Genomic DNA, 24167 nt, shown 5'->3' on the forward strand with positions numbered 1-24167 from the left:
CGAGTAGGCCCACGCTTGGTTCACATGCGTACAGACACGTCCTCGTGGCCGGTTGCCTCTTTCGCGTGAGACTTTTTGAACGTGAGCCCGCTCGCAGGATAGTAGAATAGGTGAGCTTAGGTGATTTCTTCATACGATATTCACAAACTGAGAAAGGTACAAAAAAAAAAATCGTCAACTAATAGGGGTTGCTGTCTTGGTGTGCAATCAAATTTTTTTAAGAATTAACATTGAAGCCGAAAGAACTACTACTTTAACAGTTCAAGGTGACCTTGCCTACGCTTTAGCGTTGCGGGGCCGATATCGATTTGAAAAGGCACGTCATGTATAACGGCACAATCTGTGTCGAGCGTAGGACTCTAATGTGTTTACCTGTTTTGGTCTGTTTTAACCGAGGCGGAAAGGACAAATTAAAATGTTAGACACTAGAAAAACTGATACTGAAACGACACTGATTTGTGTACGCCGTAAACACTTTTAAACTTTTAATTATGATGCTCTAATTTTACTTATTGTACAAATACGTTCTAATCAAAATGCCCGCCTGTTTGGTTCCAACGTCTTTTGTGTTGGGGCGGTTCCCTGTCGTGAAAATAAATAAAAAAAGCGAGCTAACGTGGTCAGTTTTATTAATCGCAGAGATTAGTTTCATCCGTCTTCTTTTAACAGCTATTATCAGAATATCACGCTGCTGAAGACCTGTTTAGTCACGTCCCTCCAATGGCCTCCTACGCGGAAATTTGGACGCAGCTCATTTCCCTCGCACCGGAAACTTTAAAGAAGGGGGTGGACTCTGAACGGCACGGTCTTTTGTCAAACAAGGCGGAAAACGTTTCTTTGAAGGATTAGCACTGTTAATAGATTGTACAAAATGGAAAAATAGGTGTTACTAACGAAGAAAAAATCCTGATTTTACACGAAAGCCGCAATTCGGCGATTCAAAGCAGAATTTGGAAAGTGCAATTTTTCTCTTGCTAAAAATTAGCGATTTCGTGCAAATTTTCCTGGTGGCCCCGTACTCGTTTAATAATGTTGTATATCTGGATTTTCTCACGGTCAAAAACTTCTCCTAGCTGGGGTGTATGTCTGAGTTATTGTTACTTTCTCACCGATATGATTTAAGCTCAACCAATCCTTCATGCATGCGTGGAGTTCGAGTGGAGGGAGTGGAGTTCACCGGGTCACTTCTAATAAAATGTAGATGTCTGAATGACAGGAAATGCTATCTGTAAACCTTCTTTTGAAAGGAAACTCTTGATTAGTTGCTTGATTTGATCATTGAAAACGAACCCGAGCAAGTTTTATCTATGCAAGGGTACCATATTTAGATTTGCGTCTAGATAAGTAAAGGCGATGTTAAAATGATTGTTTTGTTAAAAATGTTTACTCTCTTGTCCGTTCTTTGATTAGCCTTCATGTTTGTGTTATAAAATATCGACTTTTTCCTTGTTTGCAGTTTTCTGCTTTGGGTTCGAAAATCATACCCGCATCCAGAAATGAATTAAACAGCCTCTGTTAATTGCTTTATAGAATTATTTTGTAATTGGACATTTCTTTTGAATGGTAATACAGTGCATGATTTTATCCGTGACGAGCGTAGGCAGTGTCAAAAAAAAAAAGAAAAAAAAATACTTTTTTTTATTTCTATAAACCCACACCTTAGTGACATCATGGCCAAGATAACTTTTTCCGTGCCATACAAAAGTGTATTACAACTGTGTATTTCTGTTGTATAAATACACATATCTTCACGTTTTCACGAATGAACGTAAATTGATAATTTAACAGGCCAGTGGCTAGGCGGAAATATTGATTACCAAACAACGCAACAAACTTCATCGAGGCACGATTGAATTTCCCTTATCTCAGGGATATCTTTGGGCTTAAAAAGTATAGAGCACTGAAAGCTGTCTAGATCGCCAAAAAAAATAATGCCCGTTGCGTAATGGTTTTCGGTAGTTTTCAATCGCCCTACAGGCGCGATTCGCTTTAGCATTAGGTCATTTTGCGATCGGGTGTTATCGACGCAAAAAGGCAGCCGGCAAGTTTGCGTGTGCTAAACAACAAAATCAGATGGGAAATTTAGCCGTCTAGACGATTCTGATGGACAATAATTTGAGCTTCGAAGGTGGACCATTGCTCGCGATCAATTATCTTTTCTAATTCTTATGCAAAAACAAAGATATCGTGCTGATTCGCCAATGCGTTTTTACCCTGAGGAAAAATTTCTGTATGGGGTTCTGTTGTCGAAATATCAAGCACAAACACCATTCTTGTTGTTGTTAATAAAATATTTTATTATGTACGGTTTCGCCGGGAAACACATAAGAAAGAACATTATGAAATGTAGCTGTTTTGATTTTAGAAAAAATATAGATATTTTGTTTATCGATTTCGAAGGGGTTTCCATGCCCAGATCAACTGGAAATACGTAAATGAATAATCTTGGCGGCGCGCAACCGTGCAAAGTAAACAATCGCTCTACCGCGCAGCGCGCCGCTTATTTTTTTAATCCTCAACTTCGCTAGCTGAAGACGGAAAATGTGTGTGGCTTAAAGCCAAAAAGGAAGTTAAAACAAAAACACTATAATAACTTCTTTGTGGTCTGAACTTTGCTAATATGTCCAAGGCGCTTTGTGAGCGATTTATCCGCCCTAGAAGTGCCTTGTGTTTCTCGACATGAATGCCCCTTTCGGTACGTTTTGATATGTAAAAATAGAATGCTAAAACTATCAAAATGGACACTGTTATTTACATTAAGGTAAAGCGTCGAGTGGGATGCTACGCTTATGAATTTGATGTCACTAGAAAACTATAAACCGCCGTCTAATATTCGCGTCAAAGTATATATAAATTTTGGTCATGCAATGAACCCGCATATATGTCCTCAATTGAATGAATGAAAATGGAATTACTTTTTTGCAAAAAAATAATCAACTTTTCGAAGTTCAAACACGGCCACAAACACAAGAAAGCTGCCTTAATTACCACAATTATTCTGTATACAGTTAATGAACCATTACAATTCGCTAACAAAAAGGCACTCTTGTTTGTGTCCGCACTCCACTGAAAGCGCGTTTGCGGAAAAAGAAAAAACATGTACTCTCGCCAAAATTTCCTCACGCTACCTCGATCAACTCGCTCACTGGTGATTTTAATACGCGTAAAATGGAAGAGTCGTTTTGTTCGTCTTACGCTTGATGCTTTATAATTAGCTAAGAACAAAAGAGTTTCTCGTGGGAGGAGTTAGAAACGGATCATATTTTTTAACACTACATTCGATTATGCAAACGACTGTTGAAAAAAAAATCGAGGAAAATCGACAATTTAATTGGCGAAGAGACATTAACGTTCGACTCTTCCATAAACGCGCAAATTTCTTGATTCTTATATTTACAGGCATTTTTTTTTATTAAAAAACTATTGATAATCTTGTGGCAAAAAAATTAAACTGTTCCCTGCTAATTGCCCTTCCATCGATCTAGAACAATAACATAAGCTTTTATATGATTTCGACTCGAGAGCCTTTTACATGTAAGTTTCGCTGCGAAACAAGTTCTCATAGTAGTAATATCTTACGCGTATGTAAAAAATGTTAAAAAATGGTTCGATCGCTAAATAAAGCTACTATATACTCACTTTTACACTCTGTTAAGAATGTCACTTGAAAATCCTTAAAAACTATCAGCTATAAATGATCCAGGTTAACTTAGAGCCAAGTCAAAAAATTATCGGCGATTTTGGATGGGGATATTAACACCGATTCCACGTCGTTTAAGATCTCTGAATTGAACTCCAATCCCCCCACGCCAAGATCATCGGTTTCCATGTTGGAAGTTTTATCTGATCCTTCCATCACACATTCCACACCCAAATCGACGTTTGTTCCTGGCAAGCTGTCGAGAATCTCGGGAAGTCTGCGGCCCGGTTCAGCCCGAAAAGAGGTGTCCTTCGAGTTGTAATTCGCGTCGAACATGGGCTGCGAGTCGTTCATGTCAACATCGTGGAACTGGTAGTTTCCGCCTCCCATGCCGAGGCCTGAATCGAACGACTCGTCCCTAATATGTCCTCCGCTTGTGATAGGGGGATCCTGCGCTGACAACAGCGACACTTCTCGCGTCAAATTTCCCAGCAGAGAAGACTTCGTTCCTCCTTCTTCTAGAATATCACGTTTCAATCTTATCTCTTGCTTCAAGAGCTCTTGCTGACGCTTTAAAAGGTGCTCCCGTTCTCTTTGGAGACGCTGAAGTTGCATAGACCGATGACGAGTCATTTCAGGCGGCAGTTGAGGTCCTCGGAGGTTCTCTTGGCTCCTGCAGTGCATAGCGATTCGCGGATCGACCCAACTTGTCGTTCTTTCAATGTGGTTTATGTAGTAAATATCGCCTTCTGGCGTAATCGCCTGCTCCCAACCATCGGGCAAGTTGCCGGCTGGCTGAACGCTGTTTAGGTTCGAAGTTGATTGCGTTTTTCTCGGGTCTTGCCATGTCGTTAGTTGGTCAAAGTGACTGCGGGAATGAAAGAATCGGTTTTAGTTTTGACGCGCGAAAGCATCATATTTACTCTCAGTAAGATACTAATTTGGCTACCCGCCATATTGAGTTGCGAGACACGTATAGAAGGAAACGGGTTTCAGTGATCCCGATCGTAGAAAACAATAAAACACCAAATTGGTGACAAAGTACGCAACGGTTTTATATACGAAAACCATTATGCTCTAATGGGACGCCTCGCACGTCCAGCCTTCTTAATGTGAAGAAATTGGCTCTTCACGACTTTAGTCGGCGAGCGTGCGTGCGCTTTAATATTTAAAGTGGTAATTTAACTGAAGTTGAGTTAAGATATTCACAATACAACTAGCTATGGGACGCTAACATAATAGAAATCTTACTTCATAAAGTATCGTTGACCGTTTGGCGTTGCTCGCATTTCCCATCCTGGCGGCATCTGCGCTGGCTCCTCGAGTAAAGCCGTGTTGTCAAAGGAGGTTGATCTCTGATGGACAACAGGGCTCAAGGAGTGGTTAGGCGGGCCTTTTAGACTTGTAGGAACTGTTAGCGAAGCTGGCGACGAGTGCGCTCGAGAATGAGAGATCGTCAGCCCTGTTGGCACGTCCTGATCTGGAGACAAGCTACCATCGAGCGGCGGCTGCTTGAAGAACGACGGAGGCAGCTTCCGTAAGCGCATCGGCAACGAATTGGACGAGGTCGGCGGCTCGGGATGCGTTTTAGCCACTGTGTTCTTGTTGACGACATGAAAAAGCGCTTCAAGGTCGTTGTCAGAGTCCTGTCGAACATGGACAACACAATTGCTATTCTTTCGTTCCATTGTCAGTGAATCGTGTTCGCGTTACGTCGTGCGTCTTGTGAAGTACGGCCCTGACGCATCAAAAAACTGAAACGCTCGCGCCGTAATTAGTCAAAACTGTTATGAAGCTTACCAAGGGCAGTATCGGGAATTATATACATACATTACACACGCTATTATTTCTCGCGTCGCGGGGGACCTGGATTTCGGGTGGGACGTGACGTCATGATTAGTCGCCAGGTTTGGTTGTCATACCAACTGTATGCTTCCGCCAATCAGCGCACGCGTCTAGTCAAACGATAGCTTAGCGATGAAAGGTCCAATTGTGTTGGTCTATTTCTGAGATCTACGTAAGAGTTTGTTAGTTACGAGGACGATTTCAAAGCGTGGGTTTTTTTTCAAAGTTTGTTGGTGTGTGTTTTCTAGGATTTTCCAGAAAGAAACTTTTGCCCAGAAACGTATTTATTTTATTTGCGATAGTCAGCGACGCGCGTGCAACATAGCGTCGGCGAAACCTTTGACAAACCTTTGAAACTCTGATACTCCGCAGGGACCAGAATATACGATACAATGCCAATTACATGTAAACAAGCCTTACTTGATATGCTGCTGTGTGATGAATATCAAACCTAGTATTTGTGTGAGTCTGTTTTGCAATACGACGTGCACAGTATACGGAGGGAAGGAAACTCCGCCCGCTCTAGCCGCGAACGGTTTAGTGGCAAATTTCGTATTGCGTGGGGTTTTCCGACTTACACTTTTAGAGACTTTCTGTGATTTTCAAATCGCAATAAGGGAGATCACGTAGTCCGAGTTTTCCGGGGGAGTCAACAAAAGCCACTGTCCTCTTCCTTTGTTAAATGTACATTGCTGCAAATTCATTTTCCGCAAACAATGCGCGCTATAGTTTACTTTTGAGACACCCCAACTTTTCGGCGTTAGAAATTTGATTCGGATTCTATAAGTAATTAATTTTCGCCTCTAATTCTTTCTTATTTGCGCGTTTAATACTTATCTCTTCTACCCACGAGCGGTTATGACTGTCCCCCCCCCCCTGCTCGACCTGTCGCCAGCCGTCTCAATTTTATAATGAGTGACACTCGACTTTATTACTGACAGGTCAGTCAACCGGAAGTCACATTGTTTCCCAAGGAAAATAAGAGGGACGTCTACGTCTGCGACTTGAAGATATGATTACACAGCCCAAAGCTTTTTTGCCTCGTGTTTTTTCGCTCATTCGATTGAGAACAATTTTCCGCAACGCAGATAAGCTGTTGTTGATCTCGGGATTTTGTCGGTATCTTCTATACGGGAGGTTTCCTTTTTACCCGCGGGCGAAAACTTGAACTGCGAAAACAACGGCTTAGATTTCCAACTGACAAATCACCATTGATACGCATTTGCTTATTCAGCGCTGAAACGTCAAATTCACCATTTGAAGACTTAATCAGCAACTCTGGAATGGACCAAGGTACTTCATAAAGATCGTTACATAAGACAAATTTTGTTTTATGCCAACAGAGGTGGGTGGGCAATTATATAATGTCAGTTCACTACAGAACAATGTGTCATTGAGCGAACACGCAAATTGGCCGCGAAAGCGTGCGATAAGAACACGCGATCTAAGCTGATCTTGTCAGCCCAGTCTGCAGAACAACTCTGTATTCTTCTGGTGAACTTTTTTCTACAACCGCTTTTATTGTGTTTTTCATGCAGTACAGCGTGTCGAAATCCCTGATTTATTTTTAGAGGAGATGAAGAAATACAATGTATGCATACAAACCCCTACTGTTCCAAAGAAATTTATTTGCATGTAGTTGGGAATAAAAAGAACTGTGTTTTCCTGATCAGATCAGTGTTTGCGGGCATTTGACACCTCGGCCAGGCTGTGATTGATGCCTTTGACTTCCTGAGGGCAAAGTTATAAGCCACACAACGATACCCATGAAAACGCTGCCAAGATTGAAGAAAGACCTTGCAATTTTATTGAAAGCGATATAAAATATATTTGACAAGGTTCTTGGTCTTTTCCAGCGTCATTGCGATATCCGAAATTACTGTATTACCGTTTCCGGCGACAAGAGGCAAGGTACTATTTTTACAAAACCGCGCAATACAGTTCATTAGAAAAACTCAATCAATCGCACAAACAATGACTCTCTGCCCTCTCATTGCATGTATCAAGCATTTCTTTTAATCTGCAAAACAGTGAACGATTAAAATACAGTTAAAAGCTAAAATTTCAGAGATGATTAACCAAGGAACTGAAGGAAAGCCTTAAGCAAAAACTTAGTACATAACAGAAGATGTTTAGCTACTATTCTTGTCACAGCTTTCTATAAATGCCTCTGGCAGCTGACGCATAAAGATGTCTAAACGGAGCAGCGCTGTTCAGATTTGTGGCAAATCTGTTTCAATCTCGATTCTTCTTTCATTACTGGAACAAGCTTTATGTTTTGTTTCAAACTCTCATGTTGCACGTTGTTTTGGGCACTTGGCGCCGCTTTAAAAATGGTCGTTATGGCAACCTATTTTTCCCACGATCCCGGGAAACCTTTGAACAATAAACAATGCATAATAGTTGTCAAACTGTCACGAACGGGGCAAGGAAACCACAAACTGAAAGCTCTAAGTAGTCTTTCGTCAGTTTACGTGTTGTTTGGCTGCTTCTGCAAAAGCCAAGAAGAAATTTTGCTAAGTTATTTATAGAACAGAAATTAGCAAAAATAAGCAAAACGATATTACAGTGATGTTTAAAACATCTTTCACAGATTAACACAGCATCTTTGTCTTACCTTGTTCAGAATGTATTTTCTTTCCATTTCCTCACTTCTCTTTTTGTTTTCCCATCAAAGAGTGTTTGTTTTGATTCAAATTGATTAGATCTTGGTCCCAAGGTGGTCTTTCTGCTGTCGAGTGTGGGTCAGAAAGATCGGATACGCATCTTGCCAATAACTTGTGGGCCAATTATCAAAGTTGGAATCTGTCCATGTTGGGCTTAGAAGTTAGGTGATATGGCAGTGTTAAAAGTGTTGCGTCGTAAATAAATATTGTGCTAGAAAATTCAATATGACAAAGGCAAAGATCTTTCAATAAACCATGTACACAAAAGTGAGATCCATTATTAGATGTGAGCTCCCACACGGGACGTCGAGTGAAAAAAAAAAACATAAGCAGTGAACGGATGTGAAAAAAAATGGCCGCGCCTTAAAGGCGTTTTGCCTTGTCGCTTGTTGGTTTAGTGACCGCGAAACAGGAAACTCTGGATCTATTCAAGCAAGCAGCTTTTATGGCAACACAAAGCGACGACCCTACTTATACAAAATTAGATACCGTAGTCGAGCATATCATGCACTGATATCAAGATATACTGACTCAGCTGTTCGCCCGGGGGGGGGGACTCAAATTTCGGATAGGGGGTGCCGCGAGGCACCCTGACCCAAGAGGAATTGACACAGGCCCACGCGATGACACCCACAAGGGGAGGAGAGCGCCCGGACGACCAGGCCCGCGCACCTCTCGCACACTGACGGGTCAGTTGATCCCTGTAGCTGGGTGGCGAGATTAGGACCCCAAGGGCACACGGGGACACAGCAAAAGGAGCAAAAATGATACCCAAGGACCGAGAACCTAAAAACCATACCCTATCCCGCGGCACATACCTAATAGTCCATATGTGGGAGTGCCCCCCCCCCCCCGGGTCGCCAGAACTCTCGTCGGCCAGTGCAAGACAAACCCGTTTGCAATACCTGCATTCGACCAGTTTTCTCTGCATCTTCCAATATTCACGCGATGGTTGGCGAGAAAAAACAATAAACTATTTTCGGAAAAAATATTGACACACGATTAACGTAAAGATATCATAAATTATCGTGACCTTGGAAAATCTTGGAAATGTATTGCCGCGCACTTTACGTTGAATATAATCAATCCGAAATCACTGATTCGTGTGGATTTGCAGTCTCTTATTTTAAAGAGATGACTCAATATTGAAAACGAGCTGGCCGGTACTAAAACTCCGCCGGATGAAATTACGATTAATTCGCTCGACTTCGTGTGGCAACGGTTTTGTCTCTAGTGAAACAGAAGTGAATTTTTTAATCTGTATAATCTCTCCCATTCACTGAAGTCATTTATTCTGAAGTTGGAATACAGTTATTAGTTATAGCCCTTCTGTCTACCTAGATTTAACAAGAAGGAACCCTTTTGGAAAACGAAACCTTAGAACTATTAAAGAATTAGCTGTCACAAACTTAGGATCGAAACAGGTAGATACAACAAAACGACCTCGTGATAAAGATGATAAAAGGCTATGTAGCCTCTGCAATTGCAACAAAATTGAAGATGAAACTCACTTTTTGTTAGATTTCCCAAGATTATTCTCCTACATAACTTGATAAGCGACATATTATTTTCTAAAATAGAACCTAAAATCCCATTCCTACTATTACTATTTAAGCCTAACATAAAAAAAATGGTTCTTACACGCGGGTTTTTACTGTATTTCAAAGACTTTGAACAAATTTAAACTGGCTACGACAGGTCTACGACAAAGTCTGTCTAGCGACCATTTTCCATGAATAATAATAATATAATAATAAATAATATTTTAAGAGGAGGCCTCCAATCACCTAGGGGGTGGTTTTCAGGAGGGTCCTCTGAGAAAATAAATGTTAAACATTAAAATACATTAAAATCTAAAATACAATAAAAAGACAAAACCCATGTTGTATGCTAACTAAGATTAAAAACTAGGACAAGAATTAAGATACTACTAACTAAGGTTAAAAATGGGAAATAAAAAAGTATTCAAATCTAAAAGGAAGTACAAATGTCACAGATCTAAAATATAAAATAACTACCTACTGTCCTAAAAAAACTAATTACAAATAGTTATCTATTAACATTATATAACATTGTGCAACTAAAAATATTTGTTTATAGTCTAAAATGTTTATCCAGTAAGAACTTTGTAAGGGTTTTCTTAAAAATCTCGCATGGCATCGGCTTTCTTAAAAATTCTGGAAGAGACAACCAGTCATTTGTAAAGCGGAAGTAGGATACTCTCTTTCCGCTTTCCGTTTTAGGTTTAGGCAGTCTAGGTAGGTATCCATGTCTAGTGTTGTAGCCATGTAAACTTCTTAATGTCGATTTAAAACTTTCAAAATGTTGCGGAATGTCTCCTTTGATTGCATTTTTTACGGCTGTGCATCGGTGAGAAAGACGTCTTCCAGCCAGAGGGAGCCAATTCAGTGACTTCAGAGCTTCTGAAGAAGACATTTTGCCTAATTTAATTTTTTTCGCAAATTTGTTCTGGAAACTTTGCATTTTTTCCATTTCTGATTTTAGACCGGGTTGATCTCCCCATACTGTGTCGGCATAGTCTAGGTGTGGCAGCACTAGCCCATTGTAGAAGGCTATGCGAGTTCTATTGTCTAACATATGAAATATGCGATTAAACAGAGAAAGTCGATGACCTAGTTTCTTTAGCAAATTGCTGATATGTGGCTTCCAGCTCCATTTTGCATCCATTGTTACTCCCAGATATTTGAATGACTGCACGCGATCGATTTGTGTACCATTTGATTGAAACTCAAAGTCTTCAAATAAGGACAACATCCTTTTACTGCCTGCCAGCATAAGTTTGAATACTTATTGTGGAGTGCGCGCGTGCCTTATTGAATTTCCCGCGCAAACCAGTCATTTTCGCGCCAAAAAGTACAGAACTCTTGGCGCGCGCTATGACGGTCTGTTATCTTGCAGACCAGGTGTCAAAATACGGTTATTTATCTTGATCTATCTTGACCAACCATCAATTCTCTTCTGGGTTGCAAAACGACCCAAATACGTCGGACGTCGGTGTTGAACATTCAAAAGGAGATTTGTAATGACGAGTATATGATCCGGTTAAAAAGGATGTATATTTGCGCCGGCGGATTAAAATCCATGCCGGAAGACGAGCGCTTTTATTTCAAAACAAGTCTCCGACAAAATCCTTTTTAGAGGAAATAAAGACTGTGTTCACTATTTTAGTCTATCAACCGATTGTTCTCTGCTCCTTTGTTAGGGTTTCACGATACATACCGACCTAGAGCTTTTTACGGATCTCAGCCGGTTTATCGCGAACTACTGGCATTATCTCCAAAATAAAACTGAGTGATTTTTTTTGTTTCCTTTTGTTCTATCATCATTTGATAAAAGAATCGGGTGATAATTGAAAAATAACTACATTATTATATTATGTTAAGCCAAGTCACGTTTTCGGCCGGCAGTGAAAATGCGGTAGGAAGGAGTTTTCGACAAGTGACCTTGTATCTCTACTGGTCCTTCAGTGTAGTGAGTTGCTATTGTTTTGGGGTAAGGGGCTTTGTTCCTGTTGTTTAGCCTATTGTTCTCTTAATAATGATCGCCCATGATATATGCATCAGTGACGAGGCCTTCCAAGGGGGTTTCTGCTGTCGCTTTGTCGCTCGTTTCCAACTCACCTGTCACCTTTTTGGTAAAGAAAACCTCGCTGTCGCAAATATGCACCCTTTCAGTGCTATTTTTTGTCGGCTGTCAGTGCTGTGGAATAAGATTGTCGCTACAATTTTAGCAATTTTGGAGCAATGTCGCCTGTCGCCAAAACCCCTTGGAAGGCCTCAGTGACTGATCAATATCAGCAGTTCAGCTGCTATTAAATTTCGTAAAAGATCGAAAAAAATTAATAGGTCTAAAAATTCGTCTTGAAATTCACTTTTAACAAGAGCAAGTAAAGCATTCAGTCCGTTGCATGAACGTGAAGATGAGAGGTTTTGGTGATAATTGATCGTTTCAACTAAACAGTCGAGTGGTTTTAAGTGAAAGTGCTCTTGACGCCTTGTTACTCGACCGAAGCATGAACAATCGTCAGAGAAAGTCTAGTTGCCATCGGAACCCTCAGTGAAAATCGTTTCCAGTTTCTCGAAGTTTATTTCGACACGATGCATGCAGTGTTGAAAGAAGGATGCATTGTCGCTGTTTGCTAAATGTTTAGTACTTGTCAATATACTAATTTTCGAGATGAAAAATTATAAATTTAAATTTGATGACGGAAACACTTTAAAACTTGTTGATTCATCGCTAACGGCCCTGAGGGGATGCACGTAAAGTCAGCATGTAACGTATTGTTTAACTGACCAGACTTATGACGGTATAGTTATTGTACGACAACCTTCGGAGTATTATGTAATACCGTTGTTATTTTGCAATAGTTACCGTATAGTTCCGGCAGGGTCACGCGTGAAGGTCTGCAGGTTCTGTTATTGACTGAACAGTCTGAACAACGGACAGTTGTCACTGTCAAATGTCCATCAGGATTACGTCACACATTCGTAAGTTATGATGTAATATGACGTAACAAAAGTTGGTTTGGGGATGTATAACTCCTTATTTGGATGTTACATGGAAGAATCAGTTCAGGCATCTAAACGTCGCGACGAATCTTGATAAGACTGCAATGATCTCATTCTGAAAACATTCTAGCGGGACAAATTACATTTATACTTGGTCAGGTGAACAAATGGGATTAAGGACGGTCAGAAGTGAGAGAATCGAAGCCCATATGAGTAATTAAGTCTTTTTTTTTTCTTTTACCTTTTTAGTGTTCGACTGCTGAAGAACTTGAATACGAGAAACGAGTCGTACTGTCCTACATTTGTTGCTCTATTTTCAACTCAGTTTACAGGCCACCGAACAAGGCCGAAAAAATAAGCCAGGTTGGTACCCACCGAGCACTGCAATAGAATGACTGAAAATTTTGCGGTAATTCATTTTTTCCATAAGGAGATTTTTGTTTTTGGCGAGATAATTTTTTTTTCTGCGATTCCGACCAATATGTTATGGCCGCTACATGTACCACCAAACATAAAGTTTTTTTTGTGCTGAATACAAGCAACGACTGTTTTATATTTATTGCCAATTATTATATATTGCCAATAAATATAAGTACTTTCAGGAGCCCATGCATTATGGTACTTTTATAACTCTGTTTACAGGCTACAAAAAAATGCGGAAAAACAAGCCCGATGGATAGACACCCAATATACCGTGTAGGATGGAATTTTTACCCCACCGGAGATTTGTGTAACATGAAACAAGAGGAAAAATTAAATTTGTAAATATCGTAGACTGTCATGTCTAGGAGACGGTATTGAATAACGTAAAAACCCTAGGATACAGGTCTGTAAAAATACCAGTTGGGTTTCCCGCTCAGTGTCTGACATTTGCAGACTGCAGACCATGAGTGCTATTCAGGTTAATAGTGAATAGTAGGCTAACCGGAGGCCCTGCCAGGGGTGGATCCCGTGTCGCTTGTCTAAATTTAAAATATGTCCTGTGTCGCTGTTCATTATCACACTGTCGGTAGTTGAATTGAAGGAAAATTTCTTGTCCTTGTCGGAATTTAAGCTTTCCAAAAGTGTTGTTGTTTGTCGCGATTTTATTTTATGTGCTGTCGCTACTTTCTGGGCTGTATCGCTTGTCGGAATTTACCTTGACAGGGCAGTCAGGAGTGCGCAGTCCCGGTTCGTGGTAGCCGGTAGGCTAACCGGATTGAAAAGTCTGAAGTCTGCACTCTGCAAATGTCATGGTTTCCCGCATGGCTGTAAGACTAAAAGTCCTAGAGTGAAAGGAAAGGAAGCTAACCAAAATTTAAAAGTGCGAGAAAAAATGAACGGGAGACTCGAAATAGGAGTGAAAAAACCAATTCAAACCACAGGTTTCAAAAGGTTGTTTTGCAGCTTTGACTGTTTGAAGCAAATTTTTGGGAAGGATTATTCAGCGGGATTAATATTGTTTTGCGGATCGCGAGTAAAATGGCAAAAACACCATAATAAAATCCCGCAAAATTTTTGTTCTACAATGGGTCTGGCGCGGCCGGCGCCAAATGCATCTTTGTCAGCGGTTTGTAACTATCAACAAATCCCATCATGCACTAGTCGACCACTTTTACCAAAATGGCGGACGACGAAAAGAATTTTACATTTCAGTTTGTTCCAAACAAAACTTTTCCGGGTTTTGAGTCTTCTGACGTCCAAGAACGTTTTATGAAATGGTAAGAGAAAAGACGCTATTGTCTTATTTTAAAATTCATGCAAGTGCAGCTGAAAGGTTGAATTTTCACACTTTTCTGGTAGTCAGAGAGGAAAAAGCGCGCGAAAAAATATCAAAGCTTTTTAAAAATAATATTTTGATCATCTTATTTAATAGGGGAATGATATCGCGAACAAAGGTGCAAATGTTCTCATATGATCAGTTATTCCAGGCGTATCAGAAAGACAAATTTGTTTTGGTAAGTGAGCTTTAACGCTTTTGATTAGTCTTCAGCTGTACCAATATAGTTTTGGAAACTGCAAGTTGTCTTAGTGCAATCAAAATCAGTGCCCAGTTCCTTTCATGCAGGTGCAACTGAAAACTGGTTATAAATAATAAACTGATCAACTTCAAGTTTACAATAAACTAAGTGTCTGTAGCCATACAGAACAGCACAACAGTTTCTTAAGATTTGAACCTCTCCGCTCTTTATATGCCCTGACCCCATTCTCCTCCACAGAGGCTCAAAGTGGTTTTCAGTGCAGGAAAAATCTGCTGAGTGAGTGAGTGTGGGGGCAAGAAAAATGGGAAGAGCACAATGGGAGCCTGAGGCTCCCTCTCATTCAATTTGCACCTGCACTCATTTTGTTCAGCGGATACCTCCCAGAGAGCCTCTGTGGACGAGAAAGCCCTGACCCTTAAATTGCAATTTGGTGACCTGTGTGTGCTTGAAGGTGGACTTGTGAGACTATTTTTCTATTACAGTACCATATAATACAAGTTTGTATGCAATTATGGCCTATTTCAAGATAATAATTAGATTTGCATATCTTCTGTAATGATCAACAGGACTTTTTTCAAGATCCTGCTGTGATATCAAGTCTACAGGTTAGTCCTTGTAACATCTGTGCTCTAATATATTAATTTTGTGTACATTTACAGCAGGATAATTCTGTGCTAATGTACACAAGATTAAAATAGAGTTGACTGGTTGAACTAGTCAACAAGTCTGAGTCCAAGTCAAGTCTGAGTACATGTATTCTACCAAATCACTATTTCTCTAGAATAGTGAATAAATAGAATTGAAACTTGGATCAAATGCCAGCTACATTGTTCTACAAAATAACATCATAAATGTTAGCTGTCCAAAACCTAAATTATTTAATTTTTTATATAAATTTTATGTAATAAATAATAAAGATGGTAAATTTGGCGATAAATGATGAAGACACAATGTTCAATATGTCTTGAGCGTGGGACAAAGAACAATCTGAGTCCTCGATGGGGTTTAATTCCCATTGGGGCCCATGACATATTAAACATTTTGTGTCTCTATAAATTTTATGTTTTCATTTCAGGTTGTATCTTCCTCTAATACATGGGGTCCATTGAGTGAGTAACAGAGCAAATTATGAACAATACAGCTTTAATTTGTACTTACAGTCATTCATTTGATACATTAGAGGGATTTAAAATTGAATGTTGTAAAACCAAAACCAAAGAAATCACTCTGGCCGATCACAAAAGACAAAGCAAATGCAAATTAGGTTATGTGTATTATATGTTAGGATTCAAAATCTCTGCTAGCCTGGATGCTTAAGGCTAGTAGAAAAACAATCATGTGTTTAGTAGCCCATGGACTAGTGGAAAAGTCATCCGAAGCTTTCATTACATTTAAACTGCAATTTTAATAAAAAAAAAAAAAAATTCTATTCCATCATGTGTCTTCTTAAAACATGTATTTCTTTTGCTATCATAGGCATCAAATCATCTTCTGTTACAGCAGACAATGTCTCCTGTGCTGTTACTTCAATGGACTTTTTTGACAGACTTCAAGAGCAAGGTTTGAATTCGTGACTTCTTAGTTTTGTGTTGCAGTGACTAACTTGATAGACTTTGCATCTAGTAGAGAGGTCTGGGCAAAATTAAAAAAAAAAATGTATCGAATTTTGTAAGAAAAATTATTAATTTTGGTATTGAAAGACTAACAGTGTGCACAATGTTGATACTTGACTAAATGACAAGTTTTGGATTAAATTTTGACATCCTTTTGTCAGCTTCAATTTTCAATTGACCAATCGACATACCGTATTTACTCGAATAAGTGCCGCGGCGCTTATTAAATTTTTTTCGCGCCTCAAATGCGGCGCTTATTCGAGGGCGGCGCTTATTTGAGGTCGGCGCTTATTTAAAATTTAGCCGCCACAAAGAATCTAATCTTTGACAGTAATTGAAAATAGCGTCTTTTGGTTCTCAGTATTCGTCTCTTGCTGAAGAGAGAAGTGGCACTAGGTGTTCTGGCAAAGTTCACAGCCTTCAAAACATTTACAGAACTACGTGTTGTAAGAATGTTGGATAGAAAAGCTAATGGGCGAGCGGTAAAATAATCACTTTGAACTGCAAAACATCGCTTTTGCTGGAAAGAAACTTCCAAGTTTGTTTAAGAGTTGCTTTGTTGCGTTGTTTTTAGTTTAACAGAATTCATCGAATAAGCGCCGCATCGGTACTGCGGCGCTTATTCGGGGGCGGCGCTTATTAACTTTTTGGGCCAAACTGCGGCGCTTATTCGAGGGCGGCGCTTATTGGGGGCGGCACTTATTCGAGTAAATACGGTATTGATACAGTAGAATCCCAATTTGTCAAACCTCCAGGGGAAATGAAAATTGCTTCGAGAAATCAGGGGAAAAAATTGCAGAGAAATACTTCACAAAGGGAAAGGAAAATCGGTTTGAGAAGAGGGGACTTTCAAGAAACTTCAGGAGGGTTCGAGGAATCGGGATTCTACTGTACAAGAAGTAAGGGCAGCTGAGTTTTGCCAGGGAGGCATCATGAGACAGCTCACAAGGTCCTCTACTTTTTATGGCATAATTATGTGGATTTAGGACAAAGTTATATGTCTATCAGTCTGGTGACATACAATCCCTGATTACTAAATGTGTAGTTCCATAAGTTATCCATACCTCAACCATGGAAGGGATTCCTACTAAGACCCCCCACCCCTCTGGATTTCCAATTAAGGTCATTGCCCTGAAACAGAACTGAACACAATTTTTTAACCAAACTTCGCTTATTGGTTTATTACTTTAAGGGAACTTATTGAAATAAAAAAGGGGGGTCACCAGATTCGTTTAGGAGCAGGAAGACCTTGTATATTCCATATAATTCCTTTAAAATTCCTCTGCGAGTACTAGCAAAGTACACGTTTTTAGCGATAATTTATTTTTTAAACACAAGAATTGATCTGTTTTCATTTTACAGAAAGAACTTGATCACCAGACTCGTTTACGAGAAAGCGACAATTTACTTCTCTCGCGGACTAAGCCACATAGAAAAAAGCCGCCATTTTGTTTATGTGTGCGCGCGCTTATTACACATAAAAATCTGCACAGTAAGGATGCGCAATGCAATACAGGGCAATGACCTTAAGGAGGCTCGATGTAATTTTTTAGCCGAAGGGTGGTTGTTTTGAAAACTAAAATTATCTAGGAAGCCAATGTTCGATTGTGGCCAAAATACACCATAATGATCAAATATGACCAATTGTGACCAAGTGTATTTTGGCAAAAATCGAACCTTGGCTTCCTAGATAATTTTAATTTTCAAAACAACCACCCTTCGCCTAAAAAAACTACATAGAGCCTCCTTAAGCTTCATACATTTCCTTAAGATTTTGGCCTTTGATACCCCTCCCACCCCCAGGAATTTCCAATCCCTTCTGTTGGGGGAGTATGGACATTTTCTGGAAACACACAATATTAAATTACAGTAAAGTAGCTTTCCTATACTCTATTATCAACTTTTCAGAATACCGGTATGTTTTATGCCAACCACTGTCATTTCCAACTTTCAAAAAATTGAGCTATAACAATACCAGTAGAAAAATCCTTGTGTCAGCTTAGACAATCTTTGATAGCTACCGGTAAAAACAAGCACTTTGTTTAACTCAAAAGGTATCGTGAGAGAGTCGGGAAACATCAGGAAGTGTTTTGATGAGTTTTATGAAGACTTTGTCATTTCTGATGAACTTAGAAAGGTATGAAACAAAAGTGCTCAACCACTAAAATAAGTTGATTGCATTTGCTTTGTTCTGGTATATGTTGTACTATTCTAATAATTTTATTGTCCATTTAACCATGGCCCTTTGTCCATATCAACCTATTCTCACCCCCATCTCCACCCCCTCTTTTGCTCATTCCTTTCATACCTCCTTCTCTCTCCTTTCATTTTTTTCTCCCTTCATGCTATTTCCTTCCACCTTCCCATCCTCTCGGTCTCCCCTCTCCTCTCTGTATTTCTCCTTATCTTGCTGCAGCCCTCTCCAGGGGCCGCATATAGCAGGGGGCAGTTGCCCCCACCAGGAAAAAATATAATACTAAGAAAACTAAAGAATAAATCTAACAAAACTAAAGGTGTGCCGAGTTTGCCCCCCGGTATCATCCTGCCCTCTCTCACACACACCCTCCACCCCTCCGGACATCTCTTGCTCCCCTTCCCCCACTCTTGCTTCCTCCCCTCCCTCTTTGCATCCATCCCTTTTTCAGTTCCTTTCTCCATCCCTCTCACTCTCCTTTCTCAGTAATGCTCATCTATAAGAGGACAGTACTAGTGCATAAGAAGCTTTGCTGTTAATTCTTTAATATTTTTCATCATAACATTTTAGGTCTTACTTCTTGAAGAAGCAGAAACATATCCAATATTTAGCGATGCAGATAGGAACGAGTTTATTTTCCTGATTTTCAAGCACATCTGTCTGGGAGGACAAGTCTGTCAAGTGAGTTTGTCATTTGCTGTCCAGAAAATTGTTCATGTCTTTCCTGTACATCAAGAATGAAACAAATTCTTAAGGGAATATCCCTTCAAACAACTGCATGGTGATAGATTCCAAATTTTTTATACACCAGGCTGTCTTTAAGGGCCGTAACCCATAACACCTGTTACGACTGAGTTCACCCAATGCTACGGGTGAAGATATTTTTTTTTTTTTTTTTTTTTTTTTAATTGCAAGACACAAACAAGTTACATAACATTACATTACATTACATTACGGTAAGAAGCACTACTTACAACCATTACTTACATTACTTAACTACATCACTTACATTATTAATAATGCTTACACAAGGGCGCTACTTACATTACTCTACTTAACAATGCTCTGCTTACAATATGGTGCTTAGATTACTTATACATTGGTGTTTACAACAGTTACATTTTTTTGAAGAACGTTTACGATAACGATAGCAAAAGTGAACTTACATCTAAGATTGAATATAATTGTCCAGAAAAAAAAAAAGAGAGAAGGAGCAAAGATAAATTACAGAATTTTACCCCATAAAGACAAAAATATTTGCAGTTTGTTATTGGCTGTGAAACTTTGTTTTAATATTTGTATATGGTTCTGAAGGCGGAGGAGAAAGCTTTCAAAACATAGTTTGCCGTCGCATGAGCTTGTTGAGAAGATGTGGTACTTTGCAATGAGGAGAGTGACATTAAGTGCCTGCTTGTTTTGAATATTGTCATGTAATCCGTATAGGACGGTGCTTTCTGTTAAAGAAATAAGCTGTGTAAATTTTAAAAACCACCAGTTGGTGAATTTTTCCCAGAAAGCTTTAGTTTCAGAACAGTGGAAGAGCAAGTGGTTTATAGTTTGTTTTTCAGTTTTGCAGAAATTGCATGCAGCACTTTCAGTAATTCCGGCTCGAAAGAGGCTTGATTTAGTTGGTAATATATGGTGAATAACATTATACTGAAATGCAATTAATTTAGAATCTTTGGTTATCGCAAATGGTAGAGTGTACACTTTGTGGATATTTTCTTTGGTGAAGCCGTAATTTAAAATTCTGATTTCTGATGTTGGTGGATTCACTTGGTTGATTAGAAGAGCAGAGTAGGCGGTTCGGGTTGACGGGAGGTCCTGAGAGGGGATTACAGTTTGCGGTAAATTGAATTCATTTCTTAATAACTTCTTCCATTTGGTTGGAATAGCCGAGATGATGCCATAGTAAACTGTGAAAGGAATGTTAATGTTGAACTTGCGCGAGAGTTCGTCCAGTGAGAGAAAATTTTGATTTTCTTTAAGAAAGTGTTTAACTCGGATGATCTGAGCTTTGAAAATGGTTTTGTTAAATATCGGTCGACCATTAACTAGGATGCAGCTATTATTCCAGATAATTTTATTTTGAATGAGGGATTCGTCTGAGAATTTGTCGGTGTTATATTCTTGCCAATATTTCAGAAGAGTGTGGTAAAATGGTGGTAGGTTGTCTAGGCGTAGGTACTTGATGTCGTATTGACATTCTGTTAAAAAGGAGAGACCGCCATAGTGCGCAGCTGCGAATTCTGGGATTACCTTCCAGGCTGCATCGAAGTTTTCAGTAATTCGCTTGATCCAAGCAATTTTGAGAGCTTTGTCCATGAGTTCAAAATCCATCATCTTTAGACCTCCTTGCTTTATGCTACTAATAATGGTCTTTCTTTTTATTTTTGCTGGTTTTCCTTCCCATATAAAATTGAATGTTAATTTGTTAATTTCTTTCACGTAAAACTCAGGAATTTCTAACACAGAGGTGTTGTATATCAGCTTCGAAACGGGTGAAGATGCTGATTGGTGTTATGATACACTTGCATACATACTAGTTATGCAACGCTTTCGAGTGATATACTATCCCATGAGAAGGTGTTGTGTAACTATTTTATACCATGCCATAGAAAATACGCTTACTAAATTTCGTCGAGAATACAATCGCAGCGCACAATGGGAAGGCTGGGTTGAATACCGTAGAATATACAACCGCTTTCCTGTATTCTGATTGGCTGTATTCTCTATGGCATGGTATAAAGAGTGAAATGCTATGGGTGATAAGTACAGTATAACTAATGGCTCTGAAGTGCAATCTTATTCGTGTGTTCATGTGTTAAATGCCATTTCTAGCAAAACTGTACATTCTTACTGTATACCGTAGAATTCCGGTTATAAGCCCTGGGCTTATACAACTTCGTAAGGGTTTTTGGGTGGGCTTATAAGCGGAGGGGCTTATATTCGGGAGGGCTTATAAGCGGAAGGAAAAAATCGTTTCGAAACGAGCCTCAGGAGTGTTGATCGAAAAACGTTTTTAAGTTAAAAATGCAGAAAAAAGCAACATTTAGCCCTGTTCAGTACTGTCATCCGGTAGAGGGGGGCTTATATCCGGGGGGGCTTATAACCGGATGCATTTTGTTGTTTCCAGGTTGATGGGCCTATAAGCGGGGGGGCTTATAACCGGAATTTTACGGTATTACTTAGCCTGACAGGCTTTAAAGTACAAGGTTAATGCCATTCTACCAATGAAGCCACAGCATCAGTTAAGCTCTGTGTACTGTACCTTTTATGTTGCTACACTGTATGTGACTTATGGATTGGTTGTTTCTTGCATAGTATGAAGATGATATAAATCCTTACCTCGAAACAACCAAGACAATTTACAAGGATCTCTTAAGGTAATATAATAACTGTGTAAGTTTGCAGTTGTATTTATATTTGGCATCAGATTCTCAACCAAACACCGTCTATAGTTTGTACCCAATTACGGATCAAAAGGAGGAACAAACTCCTTTTTGCTGACAAATTCAAGGTTCAAAAGGCCAAAGACCCCTCGCTTTTTATTCTAGCAAGATAGAATAGAGCTCACCGTCAAGACGGATCCTTTTCTTTGTAGAGCAAGATCGACCCGTCTTCAGTTCGGGACCCGTTTTGAACGCCTTTGGATCTACCACTGTTTCCTATTAAGTACCAACATGTTTTATTTAAAAGCGACACACTCTCGTCATTAATTTTTCACGTCTTTTCTCTTTTGTCTCAGAAAAGAATGTCTAAGAGGCAGTGAGTCAAAGTGGTTAGGCCTGGTTCACACTAGCGACATAATGACATAACGACATAAAGAAAAGTTCAGTTCTTTCCTTATGTCGTTATTCTTATGTCGTTATGTTCCAACAATGTCGTTATGTTGTGTTGTTCACACTGGAGATACATGTATTTAACATCAACATGAGGTGTTTTTTGCATTTGGGTGACCTTGCCGTTATGTCGTTATGTCGCTAGTGTGAACCAGGCCTTACACGTCGACAAATTCCACGTGTGCTTTTTGCAAACGTTGCACGCGCGGTTTCTGGCACTTTAATGACTAAAAAGTTTGGAAAGCAACCAGAAGAAAGACGTAACAAAGTTTTCAAAAAAGATATCAAAATTTTAGTGAGTGGTAATGGGACGGTACGTATGCAGGCAAACTGAATGGCCAGTCTTGTTTCATTTTCTTTGACTTTAGTGTACACAAAGACCCAGCCACCAAGAAGTTACAAGTCGGATCAGTTGTACTCAAGGTCTCCGCTCAGGTATCGTTAAGCAATCACGATTTCTGGTATAAATAAAATGTTTTACCCGTAAAACATGATCTGTTGTAGTTAGAGTTAGTCTGATCTATCCAAGCTACTTACGGTACTTGATCTAACTAAGATACTAACTTGGACTAGATACTTGTAAATTTGAGAGGGCAAAAATGTTTCAGTACAGAGTCAACTCTCGCTAAAACGAACAACATCCGGGCCGGCACTATCTGTCCGCCTAAGAGAGGTGTCTGGGTTATGGAGAGTGTAGATACAGTAAAATGACTGAGAAACGGCGCGCAGGGACCAACACCAGTCCGGTGTCCGTCTCACAGAGGTGTCCCTCTTACAGTAGTGTTCGCTGAGAGAGAGTTGACATTTGGAATAAGCAAGCTCTTGGAATCAGTTAAGTTCGCAAACCATTATGCCCAAGTATCCGGGTTACCCACAACTATTATAACCATGTTTCCCAAAGCTCGATTGCCAGCCTTCGTTTGGGAAAACAAGCCCCCGCTGCCCCCTTCCACCCCCACCCCCACCTCCACCACCTCTAAAGAGAGGGAGTGTAGTAGTAGTCTTACTCGAGTGTTTCTTTTTATCATAGGATGAAAATGGTTCAACAGTTTACCCTTCACTTACGCCACACGACCAGTCCTTTGCTTACATGTGCATCAACCCGCTCAAGAGACACGTGTACATGTGGTATCACTCATGGAGTTGACAGCCACCTCAGAAATGAGCACTTCTCGTGAGTAGTTGTTGCAACTGGACAAACGTGTTTACCCTTCTGATTTCTGTTGTGTACTGCACAGGACACCATCTGCATCAGTTCACCCTAATGCACATTGGCGGCACAGGGATACCAAGTTCTGCACTTTTATGAAAACAAAGACATGTGCCACCCAAAGAAGCTCGAAGAGTTCCTTATCAGTCTCACACAGATTTACTTGCTGTGATTTATCAGTCCGATGATCAATAGAAGTGCAAAGAAAAGCAAGAATATGCCTCACTCTCTTTCAAGGAGACAGGATGAAATATCCTTCTCTGTACATCTCTTTCCAAAGTTAATGTCACAAAGCGGGTTGGAATTCGCTATAAACCCTTCTTCACCATATTGCTGGCATCAATTTTACAGATGTCGCTTGTTTTATTCAATGTGCAAAGAACGAATGAGGAATTTGTTTTCAATGTTTGGGTTCGGGTTTCCCGATACCATTCTTGCTGACAAATCGTGTAGTGTCAACCCTTGAAGGGGGTAAAAAAAAAACAATACAATGGTCGTCTAACAATTATTTATTTAAGTTGTGAAATTTATACATTTGGTTTGTCTGTCGTTCTAAGAACACAAGCCAACGACGTGTATTTTACAAACTTGTCCTCAAGATATCAGGACAATGTATGGAAATAAGTTATGACAGTTTGGTATTGAGGTACATTTCTATAACTGATCA

The 24167-nt window shown here is 39.7% G+C and overlaps 2 protein-coding genes and 1 long non-coding RNA gene across 6 annotated transcripts; 1 reads left to right on the plus strand and 2 right to left on the minus strand.

The window, feature by feature from the left end:
* Nucleotides 1–2270: 2270 nt before the first annotated feature.
* LOC144663973 (transcriptional coactivator YAP1-A-like) lies at nt 2271–5476 on the minus strand. Its single transcript, XM_078525069.1, has 2 exons — nt 4892–5476; nt 2271–4508 (listed from the first exon to the last, which is right to left on the minus strand). Exons 1-2 carry the CDS (start codon nt 5326–5328, stop codon nt 3710–3712), a joined length of 1236 nt encoding a protein of 411 aa, XP_078381195.1. The 5' UTR covers nt 5329–5476; the 3' UTR covers nt 2271–3709.
* A 1022-nt stretch (nt 5477–6498) lies between these two features.
* LOC144663060 (cilia- and flagella-associated protein 300-like) lies at nt 6499–24000 on the plus strand. 4 transcript variants are annotated; one of them, XM_078523999.1, is made up of 10 exons: nt 6499–6778; nt 14536–14617; nt 15208–15246; nt 15717–15750; nt 16118–16201; nt 18309–18391; nt 19019–19129; nt 21773–21834; nt 22659–22725; nt 23321–24000. In XM_078523999.1, exons 2-10 carry the CDS (start codon nt 14540–14542, stop codon nt 23435–23437), a joined length of 675 nt encoding a protein of 224 aa, XP_078380125.1. In that variant the 5' UTR covers nt 6499–6778; nt 14536–14539; the 3' UTR covers nt 23438–24000. The 4 variants fall into 4 exon arrangements, with proteins under 4 accessions (XP_078380125.1, XP_078380126.1, XP_078380127.1 ...); XM_078524000.1 differs by lacking the exon at nt 6499–6778 and adding an exon at nt 11502–11664; XM_078524001.1 differs by lacking the exon at nt 6499–6778 and adding an exon at nt 12793–13043.
* Nucleotides 6879–12605, minus strand: LOC144663074 (uncharacterized). Its single transcript, XR_013572574.1, has 3 exons — nt 12544–12605; nt 8103–8304; nt 6879–7505 (listed from the first exon to the last, which is right to left on the minus strand). It is a non-coding gene; the product is annotated as an uncharacterized LOC144663074 (long non-coding RNA).
* Nucleotides 24001–24167: the final 167 nt, after the last annotated feature.

This window comes from Oculina patagonica, chromosome 8 (genome assembly GCF_052425735.1).
Source record: "Oculina patagonica isolate OP01 chromosome 8, crgOcupat, whole genome shotgun sequence".
NCBI lineage: Eukaryota > Metazoa > Cnidaria > Anthozoa > Scleractinia > Oculinidae > Oculina > Oculina patagonica.